This window comes from Camelina sativa, chromosome 17, assembly GCF_000633955.1.
Source record: "Camelina sativa cultivar DH55 chromosome 17, Cs, whole genome shotgun sequence".
NCBI lineage: Eukaryota > Viridiplantae > Streptophyta > Magnoliopsida > Brassicales > Brassicaceae > Camelina > Camelina sativa.
In genome coordinates, this window is record NC_025701.1 from 579,082 (window position 1) to 594,876 (window position 15,795).

A 15,795-nucleotide genomic window follows, 5' to 3' on the forward strand; every position below is an offset into this window, starting at 1 on the left:
AAAAAAAAAAAAAAAAAGGTACTCCACAAAATAGGAGCAGAGAGAGCATGCGCTGCTGTGGTTGCCTTAGACGCACCAGGAGCAAACTACAGATGTGTGTGGGCTTTGAGCAAGTATTACCCCAATGTCAAAACCTTTGTCCGCGCACACGATGTAGTTCATGGTCTTAATCTAGAAAAAGCCGGTGCTACTGCGGTAATATGTTCACATACCCTTCACTCTCCTCTAGCTTTTTAATCAAATGGTACACTAATAATATATGTCGATCACAAAAACTTCTAGGTTGTCCCAGAGACTCTGGAGCCTAGTCTACAGTTGGCAGCTGCTGTTCTTGCTCAGGTAAAAAAATAAATGATTTCTTTTATTAGTGGAAGTAATCCTAAAGAAAGGATAAAACACACAGTGCATGATCGATCCTTTTTTTTTTTTTGGGGTTTAAAAAACCTTCTCAGGCAAAATTACCGACGTCGGAAATTGCAAACACAATAAACGAGTTCAGAACCCGTCACTTGTCTGAGCTGACAGAGGTGTGTGTTTAATTGTCGATAATCATCTATTTTTTTTATATATATATCAGAGTGTGGTTTGGTCTGATTGATTTTTGTGTTGGGGATACGGCGTAATGACAATGGCAGCTAAGTGAAGCAAGCGGAAGCTCTCTGGGGTATGGTTTCTCGAGGGCGACTAAGCCTAAACCTCCGACGGATGCGTCTGATGAAAACCCGATAATAGAAAGCGGCACACTGGCGATCTAATGACCTTATTGTGTTTTTATAATTCTGGTGGAAACAAACAAGAACGTCTTAAACACTTGCTGGTAGTTTCGTTTCGTTCATGGAAAAAGGGTATATATGTCCATTCTTTAACCATCACCAACTTGGGTTGCAGTGTACAGTTAAGTGATGGATTCATCATTTATTTGTTTAAGGACTATACAGTATACATACACATTCATGAATGTAATTGAATTACTATATACAGAACGTCATGAATGTAAAAATAATCTTCAAATATCTCTAACAAATTAAGTTAAATTAACTCAAAACACTTTATTAAAAGAAAGAAAACGTCGTTGGCAATTGGTGAACTGAGTGAAATACTATACTTTTTAAAATTGACAGCACAAAGAGAGAAAATATGTATAGAGCTTCCCTTTGACTTTTTCTCTCATCAATTCAATGGCCGACACAAGGTTCGTGCTTCCTCTCTCTCTCTTTCTCTCTAACCTCGGCTTGAAATCTTTATGGGATCAGATTTTGATTCTTTTTTTTTGTTGTGTTCATCAGAGTTGCAGTTGTTACTGGTTCAAACAAAGGGATAGGGTTAGAGATATGCAGGCAACTAGCTAAAAATGGGATAAATGTGATTCTCACTGCGAGAGATGAGAAAAAGGGTATTGCTGCTGTCGAAAAGCTCAAGGCAGAGAATTGTTTTTCTGATCAAGCCATCTCCTTTCACCTTCTTGATGTCTCCATTCCAGACACCATCGCTTCTCTTGCTCTTTTTCTTAAGACCCGCTTCGGCAAACTCGATATTCTGGTTTCACCTTCTTTCTTTTCTTGAATCTTTGTCCGATTCCTACTATATTATTATATGTCAATCTGTGTTTTACATTCTTGGCTGCAACCAGTTTCACTCTCAGATCTTCGTTAGTTGCAGTTCCCTTTTTTAGGGATTGAGATACTTGATCTTCAGCAAATTCTTGTTTCTTGCCATTAGGATACATAATCTTGAAAGGGTCTTGTTTGGTATTGTCTCCAGGTTAATAATGCCGGAGTTGGAGGCGCCAATGTTAATGTCCATGTTCTCAAAGCTCAGATTGCTGAGGTTACACTTTGATTTCCTAGTTAACAATTTCCACATGCTTGAGGAGAGGTACGTACCTTAGTCTTCTTAACATATAATTCATTAATTAATACTGCAGGCTGGTGCACCTACTGATATTTCCAAGATTATGAGCGATACATATGAGATTGTCGAGGAGTGTGTTACTACAAACTACTACGGCGTCAAACGAATGTGTGAGGCTATGATTCCTCTGCTTCAGTCTTCTGCTTCCCCAAGGATCGTCACCATCGCTTCTACCATGGGAAAGTTAGAGGTACCATCTTCTTTCTTCTAGTCCCATCATAAACTTATATAAGTAGCCGCAGGGGATGTTGATTCAAGAGTAGATATATTAGGAGTGAGCTTTGTATATATGTTTTTTTTACTACAGAATGTGTCAAATGAGTGGGCAAAAGGAGTGCTGAGTGATGCTGAGAATCTAACAGAAGAGAAAATAGATGAAGTGATGGATGAGTATCTCAAGGATTACAGACAAGGCTCATTAGAAGCCAAAGGTTGGCCAAAAGTAATGTCTGCGTACATACTATCAAAAGCTGCGGTGATGGCATTGACACGAGTGTTGGCTAAGCGAAACAAATCAATGATCATCAACAGTGTTTGTCCTGGTTTCGTCAAGACAGATATCAATTTCAACACTGGGATTTTAAGCGTTGAACAAGGTGCAGCGAGTCCAGTGAAACTGGCTTTGGTCCCTAATGGAGACCCATCTGGTCTCTTCTATGATCGCGCTAATGTCTCCAACTTTTGACTTTTGTCAACATCCTTCCTTCCTCGTGTGTTGTGACTTTTGTCAACATCAAAGTGTAGTAGAAAATAAAGTGAACCAGATTTGTAGTTTTCAAGTAATACACTATGAAGCCAAGTATGATCGGATTGTAACGACAAGTTACAACAACAACAACAACCTCTTAGTAATTAATAAGCGTTTTTGTAACGCAATTGTTATTGGGCTGAAAGAAAAGCCCAGTAAGCTCGAGTGAGTAAATATACTATATAAATGCCCTAATTAAGTCAGTCAGTAAAAGTCCAGGGAAAAAAAAAAGTGTAGTAAGCCGTACGAAAGATGAAGCCGGAAACGAAGAGAACAAGACGGCGGAACGATGAGGAAAAGGGTGGTGCATCTGCGTTCAACCTCGGGTCTCTGAAGAAAGCGATCGAGGCCATAGATGTAGGCCGCAAGGAAAATACAATGAACCTATCGTCGTTGTCTGTGGCGTTATCCGCAGCGAGCCGTGAGATGAAGCAAACGGGCAAGTCTCATCAGCGTAAGAGAGTAATAGGAAACAGAGGGGAAAAGATGAAGAAGAAGGAGAAGGAGAAGGTAGCGATCGGAAGAAAGCCGAAAACGAAGGCAAAACTAGTAAGGTGGCTTTCAAACTTGGATAAATCGGTAACAGTGCTATCATCATCATCAGTGCAGCCGAAGATACTATCAATGCAGCTGCAGCTTTGTGAATTGAACACAGATTTCACCATGAATCACTGCCTTGAATCCTTTAGATAAAACATTTTACGTCCTATCCTATAGCTAGCTAGCGTTTTATATATATTTCCGAGGGTTTTTATCTTTCTTTCACTCTTGCTTGTATCAGTCTTTTTATTTATTCATTGCTCAATGAAATGGTGGAGCTGATGCAACGACAAAGTCTCATTTTTTAGGACGATCGGAACAGTGTTTATTACTAGTATCATGCATCAACAGAGTCTCTCTCTAGGATCGGAACGAAGATGTATCTTTACTATTGCTCCGCTTGCTTGGATTTTGACACAATTACCCTACGAATATACTCTTAGTGTGGGGTTCCGCAATGTTGATTATTATTATTAATCTACGGAGGGACTGCAAACGTTTATCATCATGCTATACCATAACAACATCTAACACAAACAAAACGTACCAATCGAGACAAATTTAACACTACTAACTACTAAGTCTTCAAAAACAGGGGAAATACAAATGACCAGACTACATATATGGAACACCTGGACATGCGTGAAGTGAAACTACATTACTTTTTCTATCTTTCCCTTCTCTCAGACCGTCTTGGACTTGGCATGTGACGGCAATAACTGCACAAGCGATAGATTTTTTATGGCTTTTAATTCATTGAACTGATCCCAAAGCAAGATTGCAACACACATAGCAAACTGTTTTCTTGAAAGAAAAAATACCTGGTAGCAAGAGATAAGAGAGGAGGCGAATCCGAAAGCGCCTGTGACTCGTGGAGTGACTTTCTTCGGAGCCAATTGAAGCAATCCAAAAGCAACAACTACATCCATCCCTGCTTTCACCAGAGCCAACGACCTCTCCTTTGATTTCTCTAGTTTTGCACGATATTGCTCGTTCTGCATAAACATCTTATATCCATAATTAACAAAATTTCTTCTTCAATCCATAGAGAAAGAGAATCATAGCTTGAGGCATCTTACCTGATGTTTATCCTTATTCCCAATCTCCTTTTCTAACTTCTTAATTGATGCTGACAGCCTACCAAGCTCTCCAACCTAAACATCTCGAAAAGTTATTAGCCATTAGTTACACAGTGCGGTACTGCCTTTATACCAGAGATGAGAAACAATACAGTGGCAGTGAACAAACCTCAACCAAGGATGTGCAGACCGATGAGCCCATCCAACAGAAGAGGGATATACGTCCAAGAAGCTCAGCGCGTTCTTTGTCCTATAATAACATCAGATTCGGAACCTCAGTTTAACCTGAGAAAATAAGTCTCTCATAATGCAGGCATGTCCTCACCTTGTAAATCCCAGTCCTGCCAAGCCACACAATTTGATCGAGAAACAAGAATGTAGAGAGCAACGCGTTTTTAGACTGCCAAAATAAGAACATGAATCATCAGAATCAGATCAATCAATTTAGTTGGAAAAAGAAACAAGCTCTGAAAAGCAAGCAACAATAACATTACCTTTCCGAGCAGAAGAAGAGGGAGTGGAGTCCCTTTGGGAACAGGGCTAATGAGAGCATGAAGATCATTCACAAACTGCACCCACCACAAGAAGAACACCACTTAGCGCTTATTCCTAAATCAAATAATATTATATCCTCTTCCAAATCATCTCAACAGGTAAAACTAACAGATGTCAATCTCAAAACCATTTTACTCGAATCACTCCATCTCTTATAAGAAACTGAGTTACAGATGACGTGTATTCATTCTAGTTGCGAACCCTCAAAAACATTTATCCCCCATACCTGCAAGTGATAACCTAGAAATCCTACATCTAAGATATGATTTAAGGACTCTAAGCTCGAACTTAACTGACCATGAATGATTGATCTATACATCTAGTTAGCTAGCTCATACCCTTGAGACTGATTTGGGGTAAAAGTGTGAAGTGAACTTTGATAAAAAGAAGAAGAAGAAAGGGAAAAAGCAAAAACCTTGAAGAGACGGAAAACTTTCCGAGCCAAGCTGGTGGACTTGTCGACAGATTGAGCAGTGCCAGGTTGACCATCACTCAAGAACTTAGAACCATATTGAATAGCTCGACAAATCTTGTCTCTCGCCTCCGCTTTGTTCAAATACACAACAACCAGACCAAGCTCAGCTCTCGTCCTCTCAAGGGTACTCATCTTCTCTCTCACCTTTAAGATCAAATTTGATATCATTTGTTGTGCGGTTAACAATCCAAAAAAAAAAATCAAAACAAAAATAATACAACAAGAATCGAACCAAAGAAACCAGATTTATGCATCATCCGTTTAACAAAGTATTCCTACGAAATTTACAGAGAAAACCCTAAAAATTCTACCAAGGAGTGCCACCAGAAAAAATTATCCCTTAACTCAAAGTGGTAAACAACAGATTCATTGCAAATTATCGTAAAGACAAAACAAAGTACATACGAAAGACAATTCGAGCTCCACCAAAGCATACTTTTTTTTTACCTTAAACGAATGAATATATATTCTCGTACAAGAGGTATGAAGAAGAAAACAGAATGATAAGAGAGAGCTATATGAGAAGAAACGAACGCACCGTTGACCCTTTCTATCTGTATCTCTCCCCTACCAACAAAATTATTAGGAAATCTCTATTTTTGTTTCGGATTATTTTCTTTTTATTGCAATAACTGCACAAATATTTTAATTTCTTACGACAATATATCTCCAAACTCTCAATTTTGTAAATTAAAATATCTAGGAATTAAACTAGTTGACTAGGTTGACTTTTAATTAATGGGCCTGTATATAATATAAAGCCCATATTAACAGCTACTGAGAAACAACAGCCCAAAATACTAACGGGTGGTTTGGTATATATATAAAACTTACATCAAACCATAATAACCGGTTGTTGTTTTTACTTTTTTAACTAACGGTGGTGAAAGAAGAAGCTTCTGAGCTTTCCTCTTTCGAGCTTCTCGAGAAGCTTATCGGCGCCGATTACTTCCATCTCCGACAGCTTTTTCAGATACCCTATTGCTCCGTACGACACCATCATTCTCTTACTCTTCTCGCTTCCCGACGACAACCCCAACAGCCCCGCCACTGCGTACTTCTTCGCCGTGTTTCCTGGGTTTGCATCCAACAGCATCACTAGGTTCGTCACGCTCTTCCCGTCTTTCTTCAGTTCCCTCCGAATCCTTCCTTCCGTCACCAATCCCGCTATCGCCTGCGCCGCCGCTTCTCTACATCCGTTTGATTTCGATTCCAGAAGCTTCACTATCACCGCAACGCACCCCGATTCTCCCACTAGCCTTTTCGTCTCCGGCGAGCACGCGAAACGGCATAGAGCCGATGCTGCTGCTTCTTGCGCGCCTAAAGATCCTGACTTTAGCACATGTGTCAGTCGTGGCAGCAGATTGAGAGCCACCCACATCTCTGAATTCACCGACGGGATTAGATTTCTCAGCGCCGTCACCGCCGGTTCTTGCGGCAACGGACCGTCTAGGTATGCTAAGAGACTCGGAACTCCGCCTTCTGAAACGATGGCTTCGCGTAGAGCTTCGCTCGCTGCAGTGAGATTCTGCAAACACTCCGCCATGTGTTCTCTTGATCCTAACAGTATCCCATTGTTTAGGAGATCGATCGCGACTCTAACCATTCCTTCTTCTCCAAGTAACTGTCTCAGCTCTGAAACTGCTGAGATGTTCTTCAAAGCAGCTGCAGACGCAGCTTGTGACACAGAATCCCCTGTTTTACAGAGATCGATCAGCGGTGTGATCCCCCCGTGTCCTGCGATTTCCCTTGCGTTTTCCTCTGTCATGGACAGCCTCTGGATCGCTATTGCAGCTTTTTCTTTGGTTTCAAGACTTCCTGATTCGATTAGCCTCACTAGAGGAGGCAATACACCTTCGGAGATAAGCCACTCGTCGCAGTGTCCTGATTCCGCTAATACCCTGATGAGATTCACAGCTTTCTCTCTGATTCTTGTCGAAGTTGCTGTTAACAGTTGGACTAAAGCTGCTACGTTGGCTCGTCCGATCAAAGGCATAACCATCTTTTCATCTTCTTGCATTGCACGGAGGAGGTTTTCGAGAGCATTGTGTTTTGATTCCAAGTGACCGATCTGAAGCCTCGCTAGAAGTTCTTTTAAACTCGAAATTTTTGGTGTTTCCAGTGAACTTGAGATGTATAGAGGTAATGTGGCTTCACCGAGGACGCCGGTCTTGATCAAAACCATACAGTCTCTTAGATTCAAATCCAGTTTTCCAGATAAAGCGTCGAGATCGCTCTGCATACGCAGCTTCCCTTCATACTTGTCAGTTGAACACAACTCTGCAAGCTCTATCACTTCGTTGAGCGTCTTAGCTACAGACTGTAACTGCTCGTTGCAGAGCTTGTTCTTGGAGAAACAAGGGTGGCTTGAGAGGTCAGATAGACAAGCTGGAATCTGATCAATCTTTGAGATTATGGTCTTCCATCGTCCTGCAAAATTATTAACCGTTTTGGCCTTGCTGAGCACTGATGGTATTAGTGAATGGACACGCGATAGCCATTCTTCTGCTGATTGTTTATCCATGACCATCTGGTTAACTTGCTGCTCTTCTGCCATGGCTCCAAACTTCCCCATGGTTCCCAATTCTGCCATTGTTCCCATTGCAAAAAAAGAACAGCTTCTTTCTTTAGGCTATTTGAACATATATTCTCTCTTCTTGATCTGTGTTTGATTAAGTGCTAATGAAACCTGAAGAGAAAAAGACAAAACTTTACAACCTTATACATGTCTGAGCCATGTTTTTCCTCGTTTATGGGGCAAAAAAAGTAGAACTTTACCTCATCTGAAATTGGACTGTATCGACTCCAACTGCAGTTGAAGATGAAGAGAACAATCAAAACTTTGATTGAGTTTTCACATGTTCAGTGGGAGAAACATAAAGAAAAGGCAAAACCTTACCCTGTCACTTTGTTCCTTTAACTGCACTTGAATCCAATTTTTCCCTGAGTTCTTCACAGACAATTCCAGATTCTAATTATCTGCACTTGGAGATTAAGAAAGCTCAAAACTTAAATGGAACACAAGAGTAGAAGAAGACACAAAAAAATAAAGGAACAATATTAGTTTAGATGAAAACAACATGTACCAGAATCACAGAAAAGCCATTGCTTAACAAAAGAAAGAAGTATCCCCACGACATATCATTTCGAGTGGTTTCTAGATGCATATTCATTAAATGCTTCTCCCTAATAGTAGTATACAGTATCATATCTATGAATAATAATAGTCCACATCAAATCAAACTCATTCACAGCCACGAAATAAACTCTCACTCTCCATGAACCATCCATCATTGTCAATGCAAAACTCGTAAAGGTTAGAGGTTCGTGATTGGAGAAAAATTCCTTAAAAAAGGGGAAGCAAAAGCTGTAAAATTGTGTGTGGATTAGAAGGATTAAATGTGTTGATAGTAACAGAAAGGGAAAAAATCTGGCTGAGGATCAAAGTAAACTGGCAGACTTTTCTTTAAAGACAAGTCAATGGGAAGTAGTATCTGTATCTCTCTATTCATTAGACACAAGTTGTAAGTTGTAAGCACCAATGTTATGTTTGATATAAACTAAGTGATCCTACTACTTTACTAATGAATGATAACTTGGTACCAATCTTTTAAGGAATGAGATGATGATCTAAGAGGAGGAAAAAAAATTTTACCTTCAATTTAGTAGTTGACTTTTGAGTGTGAAAATAGGGGTTTGCGTCCAGCCAAAAACTTGATCTGTGTGAGAAATTTAAAGAGATTCAGTAAGTATACAAACATGTAGAGAGAGGTTAAGTAAGATTTCTAGAGAATTATAGACAAAATAATAAAATGGTCACTGTCAACGGATGATAAAGCAAAATTGAAAAACCAAATGATATAAAGTTTGAGATCACACAAGCTTAATTAAGCTCTCCTTTTTTTTTATTTTTTTTTTACTTGTGGATGCAAATATCAACCGCAGAGAAAGAACCAACCTTTGAAGATTCAGAATCTTGAAAGCAAAAAGATTTAAACAACTTTTTTTCAATTTGATTTTTCTTGAATACCCAGAAAGCAGAAAGAATAAAAGGCTGAGGGATGAGAATCAAATCAGAAATTATAACTTATATATATATATATATATGTTTCCTTGAGAAAGAAGTAGAAAAATTAACCTGAGACTAAAAATCAGAAATTACAGCTCAGGCTGAGAGAATTTTAAAATTGTGGGAAAACTAAAAATGATGATGTTAATACAAAAAACATAAGACAAGAGAGAAGATATATGTCAATTTCGATCCCAAAGAAAGAAACTTACCCCAAGTTGTTTTTTTGTTGTGTAATGAAAGAAGAGAAGGTAGCTAAACAAAAGCGGAGCTGTTGAAGTTGAAATGAAAGAGGATCTTGCAAGAATACAAAGACAAAGCTGCTGCTGCTGCTGACTTCTCTCTCTTCTTCTTCTTCTTCTTCTTCTTCTTCTATAACTCCCAAACGATACAAACAAACACCAGCTCCTCTTCTCTCTCTCTCTTTTTCTCTTGCTCAGATAAAAATATTTGAAAAATAAAATTCAAATCTCAACGCGATTTAGAGGGAGAGAGAGAGAGAGAGAGAATAAGATATTTGAAATCAAAAAGAAATAGAAGGGGACAGAGTACAAAACTAAAGACAAACTTCGATCATCAACTCAAAGTCTAATTCTTTAATACTAGTTCCCTTTTTTTTACTTCAAAAATTCGTACTATTTTTTTCCGTATTTCTTAAAATAGTTGACAAAAATATACAGAAATACTACTATTTTTATTTAAGAAATTAAATAAAAGATAAAATATTTTTTGAAAGAAAAAAGCCTACAAGAGAGAGATCAGAGATCTGTCACTGAGATTCCCCTCCCAAGAAAAGAGACGATCGACTTCTCTCTGTCTCTCTCTCTCTCTTATTAAAAGCAAGCAGTACGTAGTTAGCTTTCTTTGGGATCCGACGGCTGTGATTCCATCTTTATCATTTCGATTTTTTTTACCGTTGCTGTTAGATTTAGATCTCCGTACTCTCTAGTCTTCGTTCTTTGTTGTAGTAGTATTGTAGAATCAACAATAATCGTGGCTTACTAATATATATTAATGCCCACGTCGGTCGCCCATTGGAAATTTTGAAATTCTAACAAGGAACTTGTCGCCAATTTACAATATTATGCTTCTAAGTTCTAACTTTCAGTGATATTACAAGACCACCATAAGACATTTGCATGTGTGACTCGCGTGACCACCCTACCTTTTTTTATTTGGCCCACTCTCTTCTCTTTTTAAAAAAAAAAAAAAAAAAAAAAAAATCCATTAATTTGTTTCTTTTCTTTCTGGACTAACTAACTATCTATGTGTATACCTAATTATTAAATTACTAGTAGTTTTTTTCAAGAGTTGCTGCTAATAAGTACTTTGGCTGGCATACAAAAAAAAAGACATTAACAGTTAAATTATTTGAAAATAATGTTGTTGTTTCACGCACGTGACAATGGTTCATTTATTCTCGTCGTATTTAACCAGATAAACCTTACAAAATTTTGTGATTACTATAATATATGTTAATTATAATATGTATGTAATTCATCAGAATTTATAATGTTTGTAAAACTCTTGGATCGCCAAAAGTAACAGAATTGTACTACTATCTATCTTTGAGGAGAATCATAAATACGTGTGTGAATATGCTCTTTCATAATTTTACATGTTTATCGGTACATACAATATTAATAATTTCATCTTAAAATTATTTCGCCATGTGGATGGATGTCGTGTCTCTCTTTTTCACTCACTCACTACTCATCATTATTTAATTAAAGATGAGACATTTAATGCATATATTTATTTATATATACTCTCTATCACTCTCTCACACACACAAACAAACACCAAGTACAGTTTATTGTTCATTGTAAAGCAAATATAAAAAAAAAAAAAAAAAAAAAAAAAAAAAAAACTGAAGACANAATGATTAGATAAAAGGCATAAAGCCATACACATATTATATTCATAGCCTCGGAGTTATTACGAAAGACCATCTAGTAATAGACTAATAGTACTTGAAATACCATATGGTTATGATTATGTTATAAGTAAAGTATCCATGTCAACAAGGGATATCAATTTAAGAATTAGCATATATACTTGAAGCTCATTCGACATCTCGCACTATATAAGGGATACACAGGTTAGATTGCTTGCGGTTGCGGAGATCCATATACGAAATCAAAACTCCTCCAACCAAACCTCGAGTATTATTAGTAGTAGTATTCTTCTTAAAGCCCAATTTAAGAATTGAAGGCCCAAAAGAAATCACAAATTGATTGATTTACCCATTTGAAGGCCCAAAAGTAGTCTTTTTAAAGCACAGATTGAGTTGAGTTACCCCATGTGTCAGTGAGTCAGTCTCTTCTTCCTCTGTCCTCCTCCTCGGAATTGAGAGAAATAGACAGCGAGACTGTAAGAACATGGCGGCAAGTATAGAGCAAGTAGCCGAGCTAATATCGTCGCTGGAGCAAGCGACTCTAATGGCGCAGCAAATCGGAACCACTGCTGAACAGAACCAGCTCCTCCAAATCTCCTCCTCTCTCCGCATAGCCCACCAACGCCTCTCCGTCTTCCTAGCCGATAAATCTCTCATCTCCTCCGTCGAGCCGATGCAACTAGGAGAAGAAGAGAATGAGCTGGCGGCGGAAGAGGAGAGGGATTCGGCGGTGGAGAAGGTTGGTGAGAAGATGAGAGAGTGTTTCATCAGGAACAAGAGAGTCAAGCGGCCACTGTCTCCGTCATCGGCCGTGGTGGAGACTTCAGCTACGGAAGAGAGGACTGGCCGTGATTATGGGTTTGATTTCGACCCACACGCCGCCAAGTTGAGAGCTTTGGATCTTATCTACCAGTTTCATGGATGATCATCATCTGACTCTCTCTGTAGATTGTAGCTTTTTTATTTATTTCTCTCCGTAGAAAAGACGACAAAAACTTTTGTGATTGTAAATAAAGACACTACTGTTTTGGTATTACAACAAATCTACAATTTACATTACAAAGATCATCATCATACACAAAACATTCTACAAGAACAAACAAGATTATGACTGTGTTCTACTAACTTCCGGATTCCTGATTGTATAAAAAGATTGGTCATATTCGTCTTTCTGGATTATTATCTAGTGTCATCTGCATCAATGGCGTCTCTTCCTCATGTCGCCTGTCAGTGTTCTGTTTTCAGGTGACGCCAACAAACCATGGACACTTATGGTCCTTCTCGGTTGGTCTTGGTGTTATTCCCTGGCGATTACATTATGCAACTTGACAAAGTCATCCAAGGTAAGCTCTTCAGGCCTTGACTGCAATGTAGTTGAAGAAAGGAAAATTTATGATTAAAGGTTTCATGTATATTGATGCCATATTAAAGGTTTCATCTCAACTGCTGCTAGAGGCTCATATAAAAGTCATCAGAGAGATTACTCACAGTGACTGGAAGACCAGCAACTCCAAGAGCTTTTTCGATCTCAGGAGATGACGATATATGCTGTAGGGACTTTCTCAACATTTTTCTCTTCCCATTGAATGCAGAATTCACCTGTTGTGGAATTTGATTCAGATGTTTTGATGTTCAAAAACTAACAAGTAGTTTTTGACAAGAGTTCTAGCCTACCAAAGAGAAGAAACTTTTGGTGGAGGAAACATCAGGATAGTCCCTCGGATGCTTCAGCTTGAATGTTACAACAGCAGCGTCAACCTGTACAGAGCACAAAAATGAGAAGCAGTCATTTTTTTTTTCTGTAATGGTTGCTAAATTTAGTTATGATGAAAGTTTGGATATTCATCAAGACCTTGGGCTGAGGGAAGAAGTTTTCCCTAGGAACTCTGAAATTGTATTCCGGTTCTTGAAACAAACAAAAAAAAAAAAGTTACAAAGTTTCTCAGCAGCAACTACATTGACGATTTGCAACATTTGGAAGAGCGAACATCATGGAACAAGTACCTGAATAGAAGTTGATCAAAATGTTGATGGGTCGGTATTCAGATGTTCGCAATGCTGGTTCTACCAATCGCAAAGCTGCCTCGTCCTAAGATTTGGCATAAAAAAAAAAACTTGTCACAAAGAATATAGCATTTGGAATAATCATTAGAAACGAGGAGAAGTTCTTCTGTTTAACCTGGAGTAAGAGAACAACTTTTGAGAAGATATCACCCATAGGAAGTAAAAGCTTGACAACATCAGTACTTATATTGAAAGGTAAGTTGGAAACGACCTGCACTCGTATACAATTCTATTCCGTGTAAACAATTATTATATCAAGATCAAAGTGACCACAAAAGAGAATCTGTATTACCTTTGCAAGAGAAGGATCTGTATCTAACAAGCTTCTACTCTCTAAAACGGAGAGCATGTGAGAGCGGATGTGAGACTTGACGAAATCCTCTTGCAAAACCTATAGAAGAACCCCATTTGATCAGATATTCAAACAGAAGCATCCAGGAGATGAAAACCAAACAACACACAAGATGATAGGTACCGTGAACTTGTCAGAAGCTGCAAAACGTTCGCTGACCAAAGCCACCATATGAGGATCCTAAAGATGAAGTTGCAAAAAATCAGAAGCAACAGTTTCCTATGATAGCATAGCATATGGGGGAGGTTCTGTAGTAACAAACCTTTTCGATGGCAAGAACTGTNGTCGTATATAATTCTATTCGTGTAAACAAATTAATCAAAGGGGATATATATGTGATCAAAGTGACCACAAAAGAGAAAACTGATTTACCTTTGCAAGAGAAGGATCTGTATCTAACAAGCTTCTACTCTCTAAAATGGAGAGCATGTGAGAGCGGATGTGAGACTTGACGAAATCCTCTTGCAAAACCTATAGAAGAACCCCCATTTGATCAGAAATATCAAACAGAAGCATCCAGGAGATGAAAACCAAACAACAACACACAAGATGAAAGGTACCGTGAACTTGTCAGAAGCTGCAAATCGTTCGCTGACCAAAGCCACCATATGAGGATCCTAAAGATGAAGTTGCAAAAAATCAGAATCTAACAGTTTCCTATGATAGCGTATGGGGGGGAGAGGTCTGTAGTAACAAACCTTCTCGATGGCAAGAACTGTAGCACCTAAATTGATAAGGACATTGGTTAAAGATCCAGTCCCAGGACCAATCTCTAACACGAAATCTCCTTCTTTCACATCAGCCGCAGAAGCTAGCTGGTCGTTGATATCAGAATTCAACATGTAATGCTGTGACACAAACACAAACACAAACACTCTGGTTAAAACACAAAGGTGTTCGACCATTTGTCTCAACAACACAACAGCAGAGATGTAATAGAATTGAGAGAACCTGGCCGAGGGATTTTCTGGGAAAGCGACCACGGGAATTGAGAGATTTGAGTGTTGAGTGGTAATCATCTGGGCTGCTCTTGGCGCGTGTCAGGAACATAGCCGAGCCCCGCCGTGAGATTTCCCCCGACGGAAGCTTTGACGAGGAATTGTCTCTCCATGACGGCGAGAGAGAGTTGCAGTTCGGGAGTGTTGATGTTGTTATTACCACATTCATAATTTCCGATAAGACCCAAACCCTCCCTTTTGCTCTCCGATAAACAAAACATCAGTTCTGAAATGCGCCGTTTTTGGCAATCCGAAGAAAAACAAAAGTAAACGCTATTTTCAGTGATTGTACAAACAATAGCATCTGGTGCTGTGGTGTAGTGGTTATCACGTTTGCCTTACACGCAAAAGGTCTCCAGTTCGATCCTGGGCAGCACCATTTCCTTTTATTTCTTCTTTTTAAACGTACACACCAAAAATTCGATTCCCTAAGCTGCACTAATATCTTGTTTTTAAAAAAAATGCCAAATTCTTTCATATACAGACCAAACATTGGGTTTACTAACTCAGAATCAAGAATGTTCTAACCAAACAAAAGACGACGCCTTACAGACTTTGAAAGATTACTACTACTACTAGTGGAAGTTGCCCGTCTCTTCTTTTCCGCTGAAGAAGAAGCTCTTGAGCTCCCTCCTGCGTCTATACTTTTTTGAGCTGCTGCTTTTGCTTTCGTTGATCGGTAGAAATCAGTGATGCTTCTCTGCACACCCATTGTTGTTGTTGCTCTTGGTGTTGCTGTTACTTCCGCAACATTCTTCTTGGACAACTCTCGTAGTTTCTGACAGTTGAACAATAAACCAGTCAAGGCCAAGGGAACAAAAGGCAATCCACAGAGAAAGAGAGAGAGCCAACTTACCTTCTCACGCAGAAATTGCTCTGTTTCATCAGGGAAAGCAGACTGAACAAGTCCAATGCATTCATCAGTTAGCAAGAAGCAGTCACCATTATCATCTTGCACCTGAGGTTCATTAAAACCATCTAACGGATCACCAGACTCTTCATCTTCGACCACATCTTCGACAAGTTCTTCTTCCAGTATAACAATTTCTCGCTCACCGTGAGTAAAACCACTTGTAGATATGGGTTTTCTCCACCTTATCACAAAGA

At 38.9% G+C, this 15,795-nt stretch overlaps 8 protein-coding genes and 1 non-coding gene across 13 annotated transcripts in view; 5 read left to right on the top strand and 4 right to left on the bottom strand.

The window, feature by feature from the left end:
- LOC104754337 (K(+) efflux antiporter 1, chloroplastic) overlaps positions 1–976 on the top strand; it is a 6,921-nt gene extending 5,945 nt beyond the window's left edge. Inside the window, exons 18-21 of the mRNA XM_010476501.2 lie at positions 19–195; positions 283–339; positions 453–527; positions 636–976. Of these exons, the coding sequence (XP_010474803.1) occupies positions 19–195; positions 283–339; positions 453–527; positions 636–755 (429 nt within the window). The 3' untranslated portion in view covers positions 756–976. The remainder of the gene's footprint in view (positions 1–18; positions 196–282; positions 340–452; positions 528–635) is intronic.
- LOC104754338 ((+)-neomenthol dehydrogenase) lies at positions 1,074–2,730 on the top strand. 2 transcript variants are annotated; one of them, XM_010476502.2, is made up of 5 exons: positions 1,074–1,192; positions 1,287–1,539; positions 1,762–1,827; positions 1,925–2,101; positions 2,219–2,730. In XM_010476502.2, the coding sequence occupies exons 1-5, from the start codon at positions 1,179–1,181 to the stop codon at positions 2,594–2,596; spliced, it is 888 nt and encodes a 295-aa protein (XP_010474804.1). In that variant the 5' UTR covers positions 1,074–1,178; the 3' UTR covers positions 2,597–2,730. The 2 variants fall into 2 exon arrangements, with proteins under 2 accessions (XP_010474804.1, XP_010474805.1); XM_010476503.2 differs by lacking the exon at positions 1,074–1,192 and having other exon boundaries at positions 1,382–1,540; positions 1,759–1,827; positions 2,219–2,716.
- Positions 2,867–3,558, top strand: LOC104754339. Its single transcript, XM_010476504.2, has one exon. The coding sequence runs from the start codon at positions 2,912–2,914 to the stop codon at positions 3,350–3,352; it is 441 nt and encodes a 146-aa protein (XP_010474806.1). The 5' UTR covers positions 2,867–2,911; the 3' UTR covers positions 3,353–3,558.
- On the bottom strand, positions 3,650–5,930 carry LOC104754340 (peroxisomal membrane protein 11C). 3 transcript variants are annotated; one of them, XM_010476508.2, is made up of 8 exons: positions 5,847–5,930; positions 5,249–5,452; positions 4,773–4,847; positions 4,604–4,678; positions 4,448–4,528; positions 4,279–4,353; positions 4,021–4,194; positions 3,650–3,918 (listed from the first exon to the last, which is right to left on the bottom strand). In XM_010476508.2, exons 2-8 carry the CDS (start codon positions 5,438–5,440, stop codon positions 3,883–3,885), a joined length of 708 nt encoding a protein of 235 aa, XP_010474810.1. In that variant the 5' UTR covers positions 5,441–5,452; positions 5,847–5,930; the 3' UTR covers positions 3,650–3,882. The 3 variants fall into 3 exon arrangements, with proteins under 3 accessions (XP_010474810.1, XP_010474808.1, XP_010474809.1); XM_010476506.2 differs by having other exon boundaries at positions 5,756–5,920; XM_010476507.2 differs by having other exon boundaries at positions 5,714–5,918.
- On the bottom strand, positions 6,060–10,347 carry LOC104754341 (armadillo repeat-containing protein 3-like). Of its 2 annotated transcripts, XM_010476509.2 has the most exons (5): positions 9,590–10,347; positions 8,964–9,027; positions 8,208–8,287; positions 8,087–8,117; positions 6,060–7,997 (listed from the first exon to the last, which is right to left on the bottom strand). In XM_010476509.2, the coding sequence occupies exon 5, from the start codon at positions 7,908–7,910 to the stop codon at positions 6,183–6,185; it is 1,728 nt and encodes a 575-aa protein (XP_010474811.1). In that variant the 5' UTR covers positions 7,911–7,997; positions 8,087–8,117; positions 8,208–8,287; positions 8,964–9,027; positions 9,590–10,347; the 3' UTR covers positions 6,060–6,182. The 2 variants fall into 2 exon arrangements, with proteins under 2 accessions (XP_010474811.1, XP_010474813.1); XM_010476511.2 differs by lacking the exons at positions 8,964–9,027; positions 9,590–10,347 and adding an exon at positions 8,395–8,840.
- LOC104754342 lies at positions 11,629–12,339 on the top strand. The gene has a single exon (XM_010476512.2). It carries the CDS (start codon positions 11,759–11,761, stop codon positions 12,197–12,199), a length of 441 nt encoding a protein of 146 aa, XP_010474814.1. The 5' UTR covers positions 11,629–11,758; the 3' UTR covers positions 12,200–12,339.
- LOC104754343 (ribosomal RNA small subunit methyltransferase, chloroplastic) lies at positions 12,258–14,939 on the bottom strand. Its single transcript, XM_010476513.2, has 10 exons — positions 14,642–14,939; positions 14,389–14,538; positions 14,251–14,307; positions 14,063–14,161; positions 13,454–13,549; positions 13,279–13,363; positions 13,127–13,179; positions 12,949–13,032; positions 12,763–12,873; positions 12,258–12,637 (listed from the first exon to the last, which is right to left on the bottom strand). Exons 1-10 carry the CDS (start codon positions 14,855–14,857, stop codon positions 12,572–12,574), a joined length of 1,017 nt encoding a protein of 338 aa, XP_010474815.1. The 5' UTR covers positions 14,858–14,939; the 3' UTR covers positions 12,258–12,571.
- TRNAV-UAC lies at positions 14,995–15,067 on the top strand. Its single transcript has one exon. It is a non-coding gene; the product is annotated as a tRNA-Val (tRNA).
- Positions 15,097–15,795, bottom strand: part of LOC104754344 (flap endonuclease GEN-like 1) — a 3,805-nt gene continuing 3,106 nt past the window's right edge. The window contains exons 7-8 of the mRNA XM_010476514.2: positions 15,545–15,795; positions 15,097–15,466 (exon numbers count right to left, since the gene is read on the bottom strand). The exon at positions 15,545–15,795 is cut by the window's right edge and continues 17 nt beyond it. Of these exons, the coding sequence (XP_010474816.1) occupies positions 15,212–15,466; positions 15,545–15,795 (506 nt within the window). The 3' untranslated portion in view covers positions 15,097–15,211. The remainder of the gene's footprint in view (positions 15,467–15,544) is intronic.

Excerpts from the sequence above, each read along its gene's own strand:
- LOC104754341 (XM_010476509.2), bottom strand. The coding sequence starts at position 7,910 with ATGGGAACAATGGCAGAATTGGGAACCATGGGGAAGTTTGGAGCCATG.
- LOC104754338 (XM_010476502.2), top strand. Across the intron at positions 1,540-1,761 it reads TCGGCAAACTCGATATTCTG|GTTAATAATGCCGGAGTTGG; the intron begins GTTTCACCTTCT and ends TATTGTCTCCAG. Across the intron at positions 2,102-2,218 it reads CTACCATGGGAAAGTTAGAG|AATGTGTCAAATGAGTGGGC; the intron begins GTACCATCTTCT and ends TTTTTACTACAG.
- LOC104754339 (XM_010476504.2), top strand. The coding sequence starts at position 2,912 with ATGAAGCCGGAAACGAAGAGAACAAGACGGCGGAACGATGAGGAAAAG.
- LOC104754343 (XM_010476513.2), bottom strand. The coding sequence starts at position 14,857 with ATGAATGTGGTAATAACAACATCAACACTCCCGAACTGCAACTCTCTC. Across the intron at positions 13,550-14,062 it reads CAGATCCTTCTCTTGCAAAG|GTCGTTTCCAACTTACCTTT; the intron begins GTAAATCAGTTT and ends ATACGAGTGCAG. Across the intron at positions 13,033-13,126 it reads ACTTCTTCCCTCAGCCCAAG|GTTGACGCTGCTGTTGTAAC; the intron begins GTCTTGATGAAT and ends TGCTCTGTACAG.
- LOC104754340 (XM_010476508.2), bottom strand. The coding sequence starts at position 5,440 with ATGAGTACCCTTGAGAGGACGAGAGCTGAGCTTGGTCTGGTTGTTGTG. Across the intron at positions 4,848-5,248 it reads AAGTTTTCCGTCTCTTCAAG|TTTGTGAATGATCTTCATGC; the intron begins GTTTTTGCTTTT and ends TGGTGGGTGCAG. Across the intron at positions 4,354-4,447 it reads TCTGCACATCCTTGGTTGAG|GTTGGAGAGCTTGGTAGGCT; the intron begins GTTTGTTCACTG and ends CGAGATGTTTAG.
- LOC104754342 (XM_010476512.2), top strand. The coding sequence starts at position 11,759 with ATGGCGGCAAGTATAGAGCAAGTAGCCGAGCTAATATCGTCGCTGGAG.